The sequence below is a fragment of the Cetorhinus maximus genome, chromosome 16 (assembly GCF_964194155.1).
Source record: "Cetorhinus maximus chromosome 16, sCetMax3.hap1.1, whole genome shotgun sequence".
Classification (NCBI taxonomy): Eukaryota; Metazoa; Chordata; class Chondrichthyes; order Lamniformes; family Cetorhinidae; genus Cetorhinus; species Cetorhinus maximus.
In genome coordinates, this window is record NC_135894.1 from 62,402,539 (window position 1) to 62,421,227 (window position 18,689).

General features: G+C 42.5%; 2 protein-coding genes across 4 annotated transcripts in view; both read left to right on the plus strand.

Annotated features, from left to right (window-relative positions):
• ltn1 (listerin E3 ubiquitin protein ligase 1) overlaps positions 1–18,689 on the plus strand; it is a 156,638-nt gene that overhangs the window by 80,065 nt on the left and 57,884 nt on the right. For all 3 annotated transcript variants that reach the window (XM_078559905.1, XM_078559908.1, XM_078559906.1), the window contains 2 exons: positions 10,505–10,655; positions 11,614–11,815. In XM_078559905.1, coding sequence (XP_078416031.1) covers positions 10,505–10,655; positions 11,614–11,815 — 353 coding nt within the window. The remainder of the gene's footprint in view (positions 1–10,504; positions 10,656–11,613; positions 11,816–18,689) is intronic.
• Positions 3,833–18,689, plus strand: part of LOC144691626 (thiosulfate:glutathione sulfurtransferase) — a 168,072-nt gene continuing 153,215 nt past the window's right edge. Inside the window, exon 1 of the mRNA XM_078559909.1 lies at positions 3,833–3,855. The gene's annotated coding sequence lies outside the window, so the exon portion shown is untranslated. The remainder of the gene's footprint in view (positions 3,856–18,689) is intronic.

The window sequence follows — 18,689 nt, forward strand, 5'->3', positions numbered from 1 at the left end:
CAATGGCCAATTCACCATACAGAATACCTTTGGGTATGTAGTCATTATCCATCTGATGAACATGGCCGAGCCAGCGCAGACATCATTGGCTTAGCAATGACTGTATGATGATGTCATTAGTATGCTCCGGAACCTCTGAGTTGGTGACTTTGTCCTGCCGAGGATACATGTGAGTCAGCGAAGGTGGAAACTGTTCTGCCTTTTCTCCTGCCTAGCATATGTTATCCTGGGCCAGGATTTTTCAGTCGGCGTGCGAGGGCAGGCCCGACAGGCCAACACATAAAATAACGTGCGATGACGTCGGGCGTGTGTCCCGACTCATCACGCTGTCTTGCGATGTTTCGTTCGGTGGCCGCATGCCGGAGTCAGCTGCGCACCCGCCGATAATTGATCGGCCTATTAAGGCCATTAACGAATTAATTAATGTCAAGTTAATGCTGCCTGTCCAACCTTACGGTTGGCAGACAGGCGAAAAGGCCAAGCGGCCTTTACGTTTTTTAGGAAACCTCGTCCATGAGTGGGATGTGGTTTCCTAAAGCTTTTATGAACTAAATAAAATGTTTTCCTGAAATATAAAAACATGTCCCATCTCATGGGACACAGTCACATGAGGGAACATGTTTCACTAAATTTTTATTGATTTTATTTATTATTTTCAAAAGCGCTTCAATCTCCCTGAGGCATGGAGCTGCCTCAGGGAGAATTGAAGTGCTGCACAAGAAAGAGCGCTGGTCCTGACTCTCCTTCCTCCCCCTGCCTGCACAGGTAGCTACCGCTCGCATATTACGCTGGGCGGGCCTTAATTGGCACGCCTGTGTAAAATGGCGGTGCACACACAATCGCTGGTGGTGGTCGGGTTCCCGAACGCTCCTGCTGAGCCCACCCATCAGGGAAAAAATTCTGCCCCTGGTCTCACCACTGTCGAGAAATGCGCTGAGGAGGCAAGCTTGGCATACTCACTCTGGTGTCCTCAGTCAGGTTACTGTTGTTTCATATTTTAACATTATTCACATTGGACAAACCAGCTGCAGCTTTTGCGATGTATTTGTTGATTTCAACATCAAATGACAAACTGTTTAAATGGCAATATGGCAACATCATGCTCCATGATGTTTGCCTTCCCGATGTTGATGGTCAAACCAAACAGGTGTGGGAAAGCCTGTGAAGGTGTTCCTCAGTATGGTTTGTCAGTACCGCATTGTCAACATAGAGCAAAACTCTGATGAGGATTTAGTGCTCTTTTGTTTTGGATCTCAGGCCAGCAAGGCTGAAAAGCTTTCTGTCAGTTCTGGTATGCAGGTAGACACCCTCTGTAGATGACATGAAGGCATATGATGACAGCAGAGCGAAGAAATGCCAGAGTGTCGACACCAGAATACAGCCCTGTTTGATGCTATTGAGGATCTCAAAAGGTTCCGATGTTGCCCTGTCATAGCTGACCTTATTCATCATGATGTCACAGAAAAGAAGATCACATCGAGCGGCTTTGGCAAGCAGCCAATTTGCTGTAGCAGCATAAATGGACAACCTCTGTACACAAGCTAGAATGCCTTGGTGAGATCAATGAAGGAAATATTTAGTGGTTTCCTTTGTTCATGGCATTTCTCTTGCAACTGCCAGACTCAGAAGATCATGTCAGTTGTAGATTTTCCAGTTCTGAAACCACCCTGGGATTCGGGATAGATGCATTTAGTCAGGATCTGCAATCTGACAAGGGCAACATGGGCAAATACTTACCCCAGCAGAGGCAGAGAAGTTCATGCAGATGTTGCAGGAGTGCCAGTTTCCCATGCTAGATGAGTTCAGTGGTATAGCATCAACACCTGGAATTTAGCCCATGGCATGCGAGTTAATAGCTTTGCTAAGCTCCTCCACTGTGGGTTTGATATCCAGCTGTGCAATGACAGGCAGGCTTTCTATGGTATCTAGAGCTCATTGATGCCTGTGTTCTCCTAAGGGCACAGTGCAAGGTTGTGGCCCATCTGTCTCCCCAGCTGTTTATTGCAGTTGGTGATGACCTCCCCTGTCTTACTGGAGCCCTTTTCTTTGCTGATGGGCCTGTGCCTTTTTGATTCTTTCATACATGCCCCTGACATTCCCTGTATCGAAGGATATCTGGATATTCTGGCAAACTTGTAACCAGTAGTCATTGACAGACCACAAAGCAGTCTGTTGGACTTTACTTTGAGCAGCTCTTAGTGCATTCAGAGTTTTCTCACAGGAATCTCTCTTGTAATGAGAGTTGACCGCTTGACTTCAATGACAGGTTCCATCACAGTGATGTAAGGCTTGAAGCACTCAGCATTTTTCCACTCCTGCTTCCCATATGTTGAGAGTGCAATAGGTGTCTCAAAGTATGTTCTATTTCACTTTTGCACTCTGTGTGGGAATGCCAGAGGGTGCCGGTTCAATTGTGTCACGGAACTGTTGCTTATTATCTGGGTAGGCAGTATGGTTGATGTGAGGTCTGCATTCCTGCTTTGAATGAAAAATTTTCAAGGGTTGCATCCTCACTCTAGCACACACTAGGGAGTGATCTGTATCATAGCCAGTGCTGTGGTAGCTGTGTCTGTTGAAAATACTATTCAGAGAGACATGTCTGGTGATGCCAATGCACTAATCTTGGATCTCTGTAGGACATCTTGTGGCATGGTTTGTTCTGAAAGAAGGTACTAGTTACACAAAGCTCATGGTAGCAGCAAAGCTGAAGTACTCTCAATCCATTCTCATCACCAGCCCATGATGTCTGAGGTAGGAGGGCTATGCCTCATATCAATGCCCACCCTTGCTTTGTAATCCCCCAGTAGCCATAAGGGTTCTGACTTAGGGATTCTGCTGACAGCAGTGTCAATCTCCTCATAGAACTGGTCTTTTGCCTCTGTAGCATAGCATAACATTGAAGCATAGATACTCATGGGGTTAACTCACCCTGTTTGAGTTAAGAGACAGATAGAGAGAACAAATTCTGAACCATTTGTGGCGGGTTCAATCATTGAGAGTAGAGAGTTCTATACAACAAAGCCTACATCTTATTTAACTCTTCACCAGCCAGATGAATATTTTTCTTTCAGTGATCCGCTCTTGGCAAGCCAGGTCAATTGTAGGGATGCTATGTCGATGTTCAGCCTATCAAGTTCCATGTCGATCACAACTATCTTGCGCATGTTATAGACCAATTGCAAGTCATCTGTCAGTCCCATGCACATGGCCCTGACACTCCAGCTTGCCAATCGAAGAGATGGCATCTTTTTCCTTTTTGTTTGTTTCATTTGTTTGCCTGCTGCAGTTGAGTTGGTCTACTTGTTGAGCAGAGACTCCAAACTCCAAGCACCCATTGAAGCAGATGCACTGTGGCAGGTCAGCATTTTACAGGTCAGTGCTGCCTAACTTGTGGTGGGTGGTGGCTGACCAGTGAGTCACGATGATCCCTTCTGCTGTTGGAGACAGCCCGTACCACCCATTCTCTACGCCAGTCGAGTTGGGCAATCGAGTTCGCTCGTCACTTCTGTCCCCTGTGTTGTCTTAATGCTCTGCAGTGAAACTGGAGTGTCCTCTCCAGAACGGAAGCCTGGCCAAATTTTATGGAGCCCTAGGCTGCCCAAGTGTCGGGATCCCCCTTTCAACCTCCCCAGTTGAATCCAAAGGAATGCAAAGCATTACATTTGGCACCAGCTTGGTGGCAGGAGTTGCTGGAAAGATAACAGATTGTTCTGATACTAGAGTAGACCCTAAGATTTTGGTAAGGTCTGGTTGGGGGACAATAACATTTTGTTTAAAGTAGACAAAATTTGATATTCAAGACACTTGCTAAGAGAGTAAAGCCACAAGATTCCACAGGTTTTGAACAGAAAAAAAGTTTTACTGTACAAGGTCAGAAGGTTAAAGCAATTAATGATATCTAATACTCTTAACATTCAGGGTTAATATGAGGTTTTTTTTATTTATTCATGGGATGTGGGACAGCATTTATTGCCCATCCCTGATTGGCCTTGAGAAGCTGGTGGTGATCTGCCTTTTTGAACCGCTGCAGTCCAGGTGCTGTAGGCACACCCACTGTGCTGTTAGGGTGGGAGTTCCAGGATTTCGACACAGCAACAGTGAAGGATAGTGAGTGGCTTGGAGGGCAACTTCCAGGTGGTGGTGTTCCCATGAGTCTGCTGCCCTTGTCCTTCTAGATGGTAACGGTTGTGGGTTTGGAAGATGCTGTCTAAGGAGACATGATGAGTTCTTGCAGTGCATCTTGTAGCTAGCAAACACTGCTGCCACTGTGCATCGGTGGTGGAGGGAGTGAACGTTTGTGGATGGGGTGCCAATCAAGGGGGCTACTTTGTCCAGGATGGCGTCAAGCTTCTTGAGTGTTGTTGGAGCTGCACTTATCCAGGCAAGTGAAGAGTATTCTATCATACTTGTGAATTGTGCCTTGTAGATGGTGGACAGGCTATGGAGAGGTAGGAGGTGAGTGGATTTCTAGCCACTGACCTCTTGTAGCCACAGTATTTATATGCCTAGTCCAGTTCAATTTCTGGCCATGGTAACCTCCCAGGATGTTGATGGTGGGGGATTCAGTGATGGTAATGCCATTGAATGTCAAGGGGCAATGGTTAGATTTTCTCTTGTTGGAGATGGTCATTGCCTGGTACTGTGTGGCGCAAATGTTACTTGCCACTTGTCAGCCCAAGCCAGGACATTGTCCAGATCATGCTGCATTTGGAAATGGACTGCTTCAGACACATATGAATTAACAGGCAAACTGTGGTTGAACACACCACACTGCATACTGAACGGCAGATGCGACCAAGACAGAGTCCATGGATTTCTGAACCACCCACCCAGACGACAATAAACACTGCAAGTCAACCAATCTCATTGAAATCCTGTCTCTTTCGCGAGGGATTCCAGTCTTCACCTTCGAAGATCTAACCTTGGAATTCTCTGCAAAGGTCATTCCAACTCGGACTGCCTCAATGACTGCACACCTCCCAGGTTTCAATTGCATCTCCCGAGACTCTATTCCCTTTGATTTCCAAGTATGCATTCAAGAACCAACCCAAGCACACCTTCAGCTCCTTGGCTGCGCCGGAACGAATACTATTGCTCCAAAGGGTTCTGAACAACAAATATCGCTATCCCATATCATTAAGAACTGACTAGCCCCTGTGTCTCTTAAAACTTTAATATCTTTACCTGCTCCACCCTGTACACATGGAAGGGCTTCCCCTTCACATACAAAATCTTTAAACATTTCTGCAACCTACTCCTCAGAACTCCCTTGGGTAAATTGTGAACACTTTCCCGCTTCTTTACCTATCACTGATTCTTCCTGCTTTACCTGTACACAAACCACTTGTTTCTCCTTTGCCTGGACCTCAGAACCCACAGTACTTTTACTTCCAGAACTTTTCTGCATCCCAATGATTGCAACAGATTTTCCCTGTAATTTCCAATTACACTTCGTGTGCCCAACTTTATTACAATGAAAACACCTCAATTTTCGAGTGTCACTTTTACCCTCAGCACCTTCCTTTTTAGTCTGAGAAAAAACTTCCTGGGAATTTCCACCTACTCTTTCTCTTCCCTGACTACCCACCTTCCTTTCACCTTCCCACTTTTTATCCTTCTCTGATTTAAAAGGGTGATGGAAAAAGGTTTAGATCTATGAACTAACTCGTAATCATCAACTATCTCTGCTGCTTGTCTTACCGTTTTAACCTCCTGTTCCTCCACATGAATTCTCACAACTGAAGGAGTTGAATCTTTAAATACTTCCAAAAGAATTACTTCCCTAAAAGCTGCATATGTTGTCTCTACCGGTCAAAATTACTTTGTTTTCCGCTCTCAAACTGCATATAAGTTTGCCCAGGCTGTTTCCTTATATTCCCAAATTTCTGCCTGTATGCCTCAGGAACCAACTCTCATATGCACTCAAAATGGCCTTTTTTACCACATCATAATCCACTGAAATTTCTTCTGACATTGAAGCATAAACCTCATGAGCTCTACCCACTAACCTAGAATGTAAAAGCAATGTCCAGTTTTCTTGTGGCCATTTCATCTGTTTAGCTATCTTCTCAAATGAAATAAAGAATCTCCCTACATCCCTTTCTTCAAACTTTGCAAGAGCTTGCACAAATTTAAACATCTCCCTACTGGGTTTAGGTTGAAGGCCTTTTCATCATCAGAACCTTCCTCAGCATCTGATGTCTCTTTTTTAAAGCCTAGATTTTTAATTTCTCTTTCCTTCACGCTCTCCTCCATTGCTAACTATTCCCTCTGGAAGTCAAGTTTTCGCATTTCCATTTCTCTTTGAAGTACTCTATTTTTTGCTTTCTTTTTCTCTGCCCTTTCTTTTTCTGCTTCCTCTAATTCAAGCTTTTTCATTTCCATTGCTTGTTCAAATTCAAGCTTCTTCATTTGTAACTGAAGTCTCACTGCCTCCAGCTGTGACTCACTAGTGTCAGGTATAACTTCGAACTTCAAACACTGCGCTATCATTTCAACTATGTCTGCTTTCTTTGCCCCTGCAGGTAACCTCGTCTGCAACTTAACTGCCAATTCTGTTAACTTACCCTTAAATACTTTTTGTAACCCAATCAGAGTTATGTCTTCTATTTCCAAAAAAGTTTTAGTCATGGATACAGCCATTTTTGTAATCTCTCCACTTTAAAATCCCTAACACCAACTCCTGAATGCAAAGTGCTTCACGTACTCGTAACCTTAAGATTCACCAACTCCAAATCATACGAGGAATTTCAAATATCCCAGACGAACCCCCAATTTGTTATTATGTGGCAGATGACGTGTGCCAGATGGACCAAATCTACAAGGAAAACTTGGGCACGTCAAGCACATACATAAGACTACAATTACTGCTATAATAATTCCTAAAATTCCTAATTAACCTGATTCCCAGTTACACCCTCTTTAAGACAATGGTCCAAAGATGGATTTTAGATTTTAAACAGACCCAGAAAATTTAACACAATACCCTTGACAGTGGAATTCCAAATGGCTCTTCTTCAGCTTCAGTTTCGGTAGACAGCAGGCTTATGTACAAATGCTTGAGGCTTCATTAAGGCTATTTCACACACTTTTGTTAGAACTCACAGGGCCTTCTCCTGACACACAGCCTCATTCTCCTTTATATATGTTTCTCTCTTTTCAGTATGTAAATTCTATTGTTTCATTTGTCTTTGAAACTGTATCTTCCTCACAATATAAAAACTTCCATGTTGCCACTATTTACTGTCAGTAACCTTTGAGAAAAACACATTCCTTAGCCTTGCTTATCTGGCTAGTTGTAAACAAACTAAAGTCCCTTTGAAATCCAAATCTCCCTTCATCTATCTAAAAATGCAAATTCCCCTCACACCTTACATGCTAAGCCCACATCCATGTTTACTCATTAGCATGCCAAGCACCTAGCTTTTGAATAGTTAAAGCTTGCAGTCTACTTGACTCCAAATGTAATTAACTCACACGCAGACAGATCCAATTATACTTACCCCCATAAACCTACTTCACAATAAACCAGAAAAATATAAAAATTATTATTATACTTTCGTAACAAGCCACAGGCTTTTCTTTTATATAAGTGCAGTGACAATCCAATTAATTATTTTTATTTGTAATAGTGAATGATAAACTCAACAGGAACCATTGTGGCCATTTTTATAACAGAGTTTTTTATATTTTCTTTATTGTGAGGCGCTTGTAAAATATCTAGCATAGGAAAGCATGGAAGGCAAAAAGATCATTCCTTGCACAAAATTCATTCTTTACATAAGCTGCCTACAATCTGTCCCATCATGCGCATTGCTACCACCCATTTAATATGTTAAGGGAATGCTCTGTATTAAACTCTCAGATCCCCAAAGATAAGTAAAACTCAAACATACATTTGTTGATTTCCTACATCTCTACTATTCAGCTTCGACTTAAATTCCCTATTTCTTAGCCCATCTGCTTAAGATCACTTTGAATGCTTGTTATCTCCCTGATGTAGCCCACTCTTGATTATCCATCTCCCTCAATTTCCACTAAATCACCATCCTGTGCTTATTGTCTAAGGCCCTTAGCATATCACCACCTCCCAGCTTCTGGTTTGAATCCCTTCAGTGCATTTGCTGCCCTGACCATAGCACTGAGGCCACCCTCATCAAAGTCAGCATCAGTCTTCAACGTGACTGCAACCATGGCACTATTTTTCCTCTTTGTTGCCTTGACCCCTCTTATATTTGTTGCAGATGATCAACCTATCTTTATTCAGTATTTATACCTAATTGCCTTTGTATGGTTGTATTCCTACCTACCCCACCACAGGTAGCAAATCCATAACAATGGCTTACCCTATTTGTAGCTCCCACATTTTCACTTCTGGAATTCCCCAAAGATCCATCAATTTTTAAATGAAGATGCATCCTCATCTTCACGCTGCCAATCGGTGAGTCAGCTTCCACATGTATGTTGACAATATTCAATGCCACTTCGCCACCACTTCCCTTCAGCCCCTGTACACTTCATGCTATAGGGCCACCTGCATTAAGCTGTGGAGGAGCCTATTGCTGAAACTCTTATCCAAATTTTCTTCACCTCCAGACACAATTCCTCGAATTCCTTCCTTGCCTGCCTTCAGACAACCAATTTCTACAAACCCCATATCAGCTAAAACACGGGTCTTGCATCTTGTCTCATAACCAGCCCTGCTTGCCCATCCTTGCTGGCCTATACTGGTGTGCTGACCTCCAAATTACACAACTTAAAATCCTCATCAAAAGATCCCTCCGCAGTCTCATTCCATCTAAACCCTTCAAATTTTCCAGACTTGAATCCCTCCAGTGTCTTCTGATACTCTGGCTTTTATATCCTCCCTTCTGATTGTGTTACATCCTTCAACTTCCATGATCTAAACTTTGCAATTCACTCCCTAAATCCCTCTACTTCTCAACTTGACTTTCCAAATTTTGAAGCTTCCTCAAAGCACATCTCCTAGACCAATCTTTTAGTCACTTCTCCAGAGCTCACGCCAATATTCAACACCTGCTCTTTTGCTGAAAAGAGTGACATGTTACGAACATACAAATTAGGAGCAGGAGTAGGCCATGCGGCCTCGGGCCTGCTCCACCATTCAAGAAGATCATGGCTGACTTGATTGTTACCTCAACTCCACATTCCTGCCTACCCCTGAAAACTTTTCACCCTCTTATTTATCAAGAATCTATCTACCTCTGCCTTAAAAATATTCAAAGACTCTGCTTCCATCACCTTTGAGGAAGAGAGTTCCAAAGGTTCACAACCCTCTGAGAGAAAAAAATTCTCTTCATCTGTGTCTTAAATGGCAACCCCTTGTTTTGAAACAGTGATCCCTAGTTCTAGATTCTTCCACAAGAGGAAACATCCTTTCCATATCCACCTTGTCAAGACCCTTCAGGATCTTATATGTTTCAATCAAGTTGCTTCTTACTCTTCTAAACTCCAGCGGATACAAGCCTAACATGTCCAACCTTTCCTCATAAGACAACCCACTCATTCCAGATAATAGTCTAGTCTAGAAGCGTTTCATCTTGCACTCGTGCAGACAAATGTAAGAATGCCAAATTTCAAACAATCACAACAATTTACACTGCAGGAGAGAAGGGTGCTGTTTGGTTGGAAAGTTGACTGATTGGCCAAGGCATTGCCATGGAGAAAGCAGCGGGGGTTATAAGCTCCCAGGTAATTCTAAAAGGTGCAAGACTTAACATATTCCTTTTGTTTGAATATGCGTTGCATCTTGGGAAGCCTCTCTTTCACATTGCTTTCTCCATGGCAACGCTTCAGCCAATTGACTTGACCTGCCAACCAATCAGCATCCTTTTCTCTTCTAGTGTAAATTGTGATCATTTGAAACTTGGCGTTCTTGGTATTTGTCTTGATGAGTGCAAGACAAATAACTTCGGCAACATGTTTCTTTTTTCAGCAATATTCAAGGTTTGTATTACCGAGGAACCTGCTGTTTTCTCCTCTGAAGCATTTTGGGATTTTTTCTGCATAAAGGCCTACGTAAAAGCAGGTTAACATTGATCACCTGGCATTACAGTTTGACATAATGAGCAAATTTATAGCCTTTATTCAAATGTTAACTCTAAATTGTCTATGAATAATGTATCTATTATTGACCACTGCTCTGTATTCAGATTTTGTTTTCCCTGTTTGTCATCACCTGTTTCCTTTTGGCAGCCCAATTTTCAACTAGCTGACCAATTTTCTGTGAGTCTTTCACATTAAATTATTTGATGTATCTTGAGAACCCAAATTCTATCCATTAGGCGCCCCGATTAACTAATGCAGTTACTTCCTCAAAGATGTCTTATGAGGAAGCTGAATTAAAAGATTACCAAACAGTGTTCTTCTTTCTGGAAGTAATCTAAAATTGTATTTGTGCTGAAGCTTGCTTTATTGGTGATTATCTATTTTTTTAAGAATTGTTTGCAGTTGATGTACTTTCATTCTTTTTTTCCCTGTAAAGCCTCCAGGTGCTGCTTTCCTGCACTTACACACTTCTTGATAAGATGAAAGCTGCTCAACCTCAACCTCTTCATCATCTCATAACATTAATCGAATGCATGGTTCCAAACCATTCTGAATGGGAAAACCTGAGGCAGAAACTTTCTCCACAGGTAAAATTTAATGTCCAGCCCAATAGGTAAACTTGCACTAATTTGTTTTTTTATTTATTCATGAAATGTGGGCGTTGCTGGCAAGGCTAACATTTGTTCCTCATCCCTGATTGCCCTTGAGAAGATGATGGTGAGTCACATTCTTGAAATGCTGCAGTCCACTTGGTGTAGATACATCCACAATGCTGTTAAGAAAGTTCCGGAACTTTGACTCAGCAATATTTGAAGGAGTGGCAATTTAGTTCCAAGTCAGGATGGTGTGTGGCTTGCAGGGGAGCTGCAGGTGGTGGTGTTCCAATGTGCCTGCTACTCTTATCCTTCTAGGTGGTAGAAATCTGGGTTTGGAAGATGCTGTATAAGGAGACTTGGTGTGTTGCTGCAGTACATCTTGTACATGGTGCACACTGCTTCCACTGTGCATCGGTGGTTAAGGAGTGAATGTTTAAGGTGGTGGATGGAGTGACAGTCAAGCAGTCTGCTTTGCCCTGGATGGTGTCGAGCTTCTTGAGTATTTTTGGAGTTTACTCATCCAAGCAGGTGGAGAGTATTCCATCACACGCCTGACTTGTGCCTTGTAGATGGTGGAGAGGCTTTGGGAATCAGGAGGCGAGTTACTCGCTACAAAATTCCCAGCCTCTGACTTGTTCTTGTAGTCACAGTATTTATATGGCTAGTCCAGTTTAAGTTTCTGGTAATTTTGATTTAACTCTACTAATTTTGTAAGCATCTTCTGCATTTTTTTTCTGGGTAACCCTTCAATGCAATGACCTAGTTGGAAATTTCATTCATTGAAAATGTAGCTTCAGCCATTGCCTTCAAGAATTAAACATCACTTGGTGACCTAACATGATTCTGGTAGTTTTAATTTGTATAATTAAAAACAAAGTACATTTCTTGATAACATCTAAAAGTTTAATGATACATAACTTGCAAAATTTAACATGTGGTTTATTCACAGTGGCTGAGTAAAGTGTTACTGATGGAGCAGCTGAGTCTGAACAGTGATGCATTGTGTGCTGGCAATGATATTTACTCTTCTGACAAGATACCAAATCATTTGTGTACTACAGCGTTATTAAACCAAGTGCTATTACAGATACTAGAAGCCGATATCTTTAATGGACAGGAAGAAATTCATACAGTCATGCCTACATCACAAAGTAAGTTTGAATGGAAGTAAAACTAAATAATTGGTGTTAGTCATATTGTTAGATAATTAATTAGTTATAAATATGTATTAATTAAAATGCACTGATGCATGTGGAATAGTGTATGACCCAGACAGCTAAGAAAATGCTTTAATATTTATAATGCAAAAGAGCTTGTGGAATGATATTTCTGCAGGTTAGACTCTTAACATTGCAGTACCCATAATATGGTGCTGGAACCACATATACATATATTAAACTTCAAAAGGAGCAAAAATGAAAATGTACATGCTTTAACAGTGAGCAATCCCTATAAAATAGCTATTTTTTCAGCATTTAAATTGCATATTATCATTTATTTTATTCGATTAATGCTGTCACCCTACTTATCTGGCCAATATCACTATCAAAGGCACCTTGATTTACAGACAGAATCAAAATTTGGTACTAGAACCTGAAAGCAATTCTGATGCTGAAGCTCCTGTGTTCTGAAACCACACAAATCCATTTAATGTTAAGACTGCCTTTATGTCCATGATAACTGTCTCCCTGAAATGGACAGAATTATGAGTTTTTATCTTGCGTAGTGCTATCGGAAGCAACTTTATCACTACTTTAATCGGAAGTTTGAAAAAAATTATTTACCCTATCATCTTTTCTCCCCCTTTAATAAATCCATGATTACTATCCTTGGTTAATCCACATGTTTCTAAATGTTCTCCAAAGTTAACTCAAATTATGGATTTTGTGGGTTTTCCCACAATTAACACTTGAATTATAATTGCTCAGTCTTCCTCCTTTCTTGATTAGAGATGGCTACTCCAGTTCTAAGGCACAGTAAAGAGAATTGAAAAATTGTGGCCAGAGTCTCTACTATTTCGTCTCTTGACTCTTTCAACAACCTAGGGTGCAACAGGATATTCTCTCCGTAATCTGTCCACTTCACAGATGTACTTTACCCTGCTCTTTAAGTAGACAGCATTACCAATCCAGCATGGGCGGCAGTGGCAGCGGTGGTCAATGCCAATGCCCTGCAAAAGAGGACAGCCACCCAGTGCCCCTACAAGATGAATGGTCTCATCCGTTCAGACAAGGTAACTCACTCTTCTCATCACTCTCAATTCACACACTCAAAAAACCCATCGCACATCCACAGGGATCTCGCACCTCAAGGGACAACACCACTAACTCTCACACATCCTCACATCTGCACCAGGCTCTTATCCTCTGGAACTCAAGTCCTCATCCTGTCCATGGCTCCGCTCACCACACAAACATTCCACGCAGTGCCATGCATCCTGCTCATACTCTATCCATCTGTTTCCATGCAGGAGAAGCCTGCTTACATCAGCAGGGAGAGGCCCCAGACCAGATGTGGAGTGGCCCACATTAAGCCCCCCACTCATTTTGATGAGCGTGCCATCACGCTGACTGGTGAGGACATGGACTGTGCTTACGGCAATGGTGAGGCTGGTGACGAACGCCCATGTGAGGATCCTACATCATATCATCCGCCTCTCAACGCAACTGGGAGTGCTCTCTCTCCTGCTTTTGACTCTAGCGCCATGCACCAATTGTCTCTACTTTGGTTCACAGGGAGCTCTGCCAAGTGACCGACACCCTCAGCTAGCCAGTCCGTCAGCTCTATCCATATGCTCACCTCCAGCCAAGAGGACACCTCCTCCATTGAAGAGCTAGAAACAAGCAGCCTGGAAGACCTGTCACAGCGCCTATTCAGAGATACACACCTCAGTGGGACCTAGATCTAGAGTAGGCTCAGGTTCACAGTCTGGTTGTCACTGCGTGTGCACGCATCCACAGCAGGAGGAGGCATGTTCAGCAGAGCTCCCCAGCACTCAGAGGACTGCTGGGGAAGAGACAGCTATGAGGTCAGAGTCAGATGACGAACTTCTGGACTAGACCTTTCACTCACCCTGGAGAGTCAACAGAAGGCGGGGAACATCACGTGGAGCTGTTGGAAGCCCTCAACAGGATGGCTTGCAAGTCAACAAGTGTATCCGCCTGCGGTCTGATGAAGTGGTGCCCACATGTGCATATGGAGGTCTTATGGGGAGGATGGCGGATGACATGGAGACCCTGGTCCAGCAGACTGCAGAGATGCGCGCAGACCTGCATTCCATTGCGGGAGCCATAGGTGAATTCCTGCAATGGCAATGCGAGAGGGGAAAGGGGAACCTCGGCGTCCCTCCAGGTGTTCCTTCCCCTCAACGAGTCAGGCCGGGGCCCTAGGGCACCCGAAGGAAGAAGGGGCGGCAGCTGGACACCCTTGGGTCATCCACTCGGGAATTTGAGGCTGACCGCTCCCTCTGAGTCCCCTTTCATTGTGAGCCTCTCAACCTCGTCCCCTGCCACCGCAGAGGGAGCAGCCAACCCACGAGTGATCCTGGAGGGAGAAGTGTGTGTGTGGCAGGGCCTTTCAGAGCCTCATGCAAGCATTCCCTTATGCACGTGGATCCTTTCTGTATCATCTCAATGTCCTGAGCATTTTGAATGCTACCTGCTGGGGTTCACTTTCAGTTGTCCATCTAAGCTGACCTGCATCTCTGCCTTTCACCTCCCCTCCATGAACTACCAGCCGCAAACCTTTTCCTTCAGGGATGTCCTGGCGAACATGAAATAAAATCCAACCCCCATCCACATTGACTTCCCCGACCTCCACCTTCCCATCCCCAGGGTCTGTGTCTGCCTTCGAGCCCCCACCAGCCACACTCGCCGTTCCTTCTACTGATACTGTTGAACCCTCACGCTCCCAACCTACAGCATCACTATGGCCTCGGTCATTCTCACCATGCCCTCATACCACATCTCACCAATTCCCTGTACAACTGGAGCATAATCTGCCTACTTTTGTGATCAATTCCCCTCACAATAAATGATAACATTGAATTAGTTTTCCTCATTACCTGCTATACCTGCATATTGACCTTTTGTGATTCATGCACTAGGACACCCAGATCCCTCTGAATCTCAGCTCTGCAATCTCTCACCATTTAGATAATAAGCTTTTTATTCATCCTGCCAAAATGAATGATTTCACATTTGCCCACATTATACTCCATTTGCCAGATCTTTGCCCACTCACGTAACTTATCTATGTCCTTACGTCCTCTTAACAATTTACTTTCCTACCTATTTTGTCATCAGCAAATTTAGCAACCAATCCTTCGGTCCCATCATCCAAGTCAGTTATATAAATTGTAAGAAGTTGAGGCCCCAGCACAGATCCCTGTGGCACACCAGTCGTCACATCCTGCCAATCAGAAAAATATCCATTTATGCCAATTCACTGCTTCCAGTTCATTGGCCAATCTTCTATCCATGCCAATGTGTTACCTGCTACACCATGAGCTTTTATTTTCTGCAATAACTTTTGATGTGGCACTTTAGCAAATGCCTTCTGGAAATCTAAGTACGGTACATCCACCAGTTCCCCTTATCCACAGCACATATGACTCCTTCAAAGAACTCCAATAAATTGGTTAAACATGATTTTCCTTTTACAAAACCATGTTGACCCTGCCTTGGATTTTTCTGAGTTCCCCGCTATAACATCTTTAATAATAGCATCTACCCAACTATGTGTGGAAATTGCCCAGGTATGTCCTGTACACAAAAAGCAGGGCAAATCCAACCCGACCAATTGACACCCCATCAGTCTACTCAATTAACAGTAAAGTAATGAAAGGGGTCATCAACAGTGCTATGAAATGGCACTTGCTTAGCAATAACCTGCTCAGTGACGCCCAGTTTGGGTTCCGCCAGGGCTACTCAGCTCCTGACAGCCTTGGTTCAAACATGGACAAAAGAGCTGAACTCCAGCGGTGAGCTGAGAGTGACTGACCTTGACATCAAGGCAACATTTGACTGAGTGTGGCATCAAGGAGCTCTAGCAAAACAGGAGTCAATGGAATTAGAGGAAAACTCTCCATGGACACCACTGCAGGAGTTCCTCAGAATAGTGTCCTCAGCCCAACCATCTTCAGCTGCTTCATCAATGACCTTCCTTGCATCATAAGGTGAGAAGTGTGGATACTCACTGATGATTGCACAATGTTCACACCATTTGCGACTCCTCAGATACTGAAGCAATCCATGTCCAAGTGCAGCAAGACCTGGACAATATCCAGGACACTGTGGAGGGAAGATCTCCAGAGGAGATGAAGTCAGTGACACATCCTTTTTAACTAATTCAGTAACCTATTTCCCATTCAAAACAGCCCCTACAGGTAAATCCCCAAATAAACAATTTTTAAACAAAGCCCAGTATGAAAAGCTAAAATTATGCTATAAACTAAATTAAAATACAATCACATAAATTCAAATGTAAATACTTGTGTCTTAATTGCTCCTTTTGATGCTAACCAGACTCCCTTTGGCCTTATGCATTCTCTTAGTTTGTCACAGCTGGAGACTGATTTTTCTACTCAGATCAAATTTGTGTTATCTTATTCCTTGCTGAGTTTTCACAAATATGATCACCCTCTGATATATTGATCACGTGATTATTATTCAACCGTGACTTGAATTGCTAGCAGACTATTTCATTATTACAGTTGAACACAGGTTGGCCTCATTCATAGAGTGGCAATTGCAGAAGCAGGGACTTTAGAATTTTTTTGCACCTCCTTGACCCAGTGATATTGAGACTGATTGCAGCACTCCTAACAGTCTAGATCCACTAATTCAGTGCAGACTGGGATTGTAACCTGCAACCTTCTGAGGTGGAATTTTACGGCCTGTTGTGGCGGGGGTGGGGCTGTAAAATGCAGAGAGCCGTTCAAAAGTCCATTGACTTCGGTGGGACCATAAAATCCTATTTTATCCTATTTGAGAAGCTCCAACACTTTCTTGAATTTTGAATCTTTTTCTCTATTGCTTCTAACCAGATGCGTCAGGTGGCTAAAGTTACCACTGCAATTTTGGTCCTCACACTGATGGCTAATGCTAATCAAATAACTGTTTTACAGGATCTGGGAGCTTTTTCACAATAGTTGACATAGTGACATGATCACTTCACAGAATATAAAATCTACTTGTCATGTTGGAAGATGTGAATCATCCAACTCTTAGCTACTGATAGATCAGTAAAATTTGCTCATCAGTCATCAAGCTCTTAATTACCTTTTACAAAAGCAAATTATTTTGATTAATTGGTTTTTACGAAAAGATTTTCCAATGTTTTAAAATTATCAGCAAAGACTCGCTAAATTAGTCACTGGAATGAGGAGGTTGCCCTATGATGAGAAGCTGAGTAAATTGGGCTTCTATTCTCTAGAATTTAGGAGAATGAGAGGCGATATTACTGAAACCTACAATATTCTGAAGGAGCTTGATAGGATAGATGTTGAGAGATTGTTTCCACTGGTCGAGGAATCTAAAACACGGGCACAGTCTCCGAGTAAGGGGCCAATCATTTAGGACTGAGATGAGGAGAAATTATTTCACTGAGGGTTGCGAATCTCTGGAATTCTGTATCTCGGAGGGTTATATATGTTCCATTGTTGAATACATTTAAGGCAGGAATGGACAGGGAATTGAGGGATATGGGGAGTGACAGCAAAGTGGAGTTGAAGCCCAATATCAGCCATTATCATATTGAATGGTGGAGCAGGCTCAACAGGCCACAAAGTCTACTCCTGCTCCTATTTCTTGTGTTAAAATGTATTTTTGTGTAGTAAATTGTACATTCTGCTTGGTTTCCATCGCGTTTGTTCATTTCTTTTCTTTGCTTCAACATTGTTATGTTATATTATTCATTAAGAACTAGGAACTAATTGTTATATGAATATATATCCCGGGGTGCCACTGCTGCACTGCAGTCATGTACCGAGTAACAATGGATCAATCTGTCAGTCTGCCAGCTGCATGGAGAACTGAAAGAAATACACTAGCTGAAGCTCCAGCATTTTGAGTCTAAAGTGTGATTATTCCTAACTTATGGGAACCAGAAGATGTAACAATGAAACATGCAAGAAGCAATAATATGAAGTTAGCAGCTTCCATGGTAACCTTCTCAGACATGATCCTTTAATACTGCATTACGTCATTCCATTGTGTAACTCTTCTGTTAAAGTATTCTCTGTATCAAGTTTCATTTATTTCATTGTTTTTCTGTCTGCTTCCATAAGGCTTACGTTTTTTCTTTGAATAAGAAAATCATGTAAATAGTATTGTATCCATTTTAATCCTCGGAGCACACACTAATTCTATAACAATATATTTGTAGCTGAGGCTTGAAAAATAAATAAGTGCCAGGTTTGTTAAAGCAGTGTCCTAATGCCTTCTCTTCTGTACCATGTCTCAGGTGTTGAGCCTGTTCTGTTGATTTCCAAATGGTCATCACAGTGGATTTTAAGGATTAATAATGCTTTCTGTGGGATTTTGCAAGCCACCAGGCAACAACCTTTCCAACACAAATGTGTCCAGCATATATTACCTAAGTGCCCTTATTTTCTAGCTACATTTATTTTCAAAGTACTGATGCAAGACTCTTATGAGACCTTTATAACCCAGTCACTTCATCCAGTGATTCAGTCATCAGTCTGTCCTATCATTATCCTTGATATCAGTGACTGATGCATCCCAATCAGGTGGGGTGGAGAAGAATATGTTAATTTTCATTCATTATATTAAAAATGACGTGGTATAAAAATATACTTGGAGAGTTAGTAGAGGTACTTTCGGCATAAATCTCATTTTGAAGTTTTTATATATATTTCATGCTAGATAGCACAAATCAGACAGCTTGTTTAGCTTACACTTTAGATTAGTGAAGCCAATCTGACTTGATTTGCTGTTTTAAAAATGTGGCAGCATAATGTTGCATCAAAATTGGAAAAGATTCCAGGCATCTGTGTTTTATTTC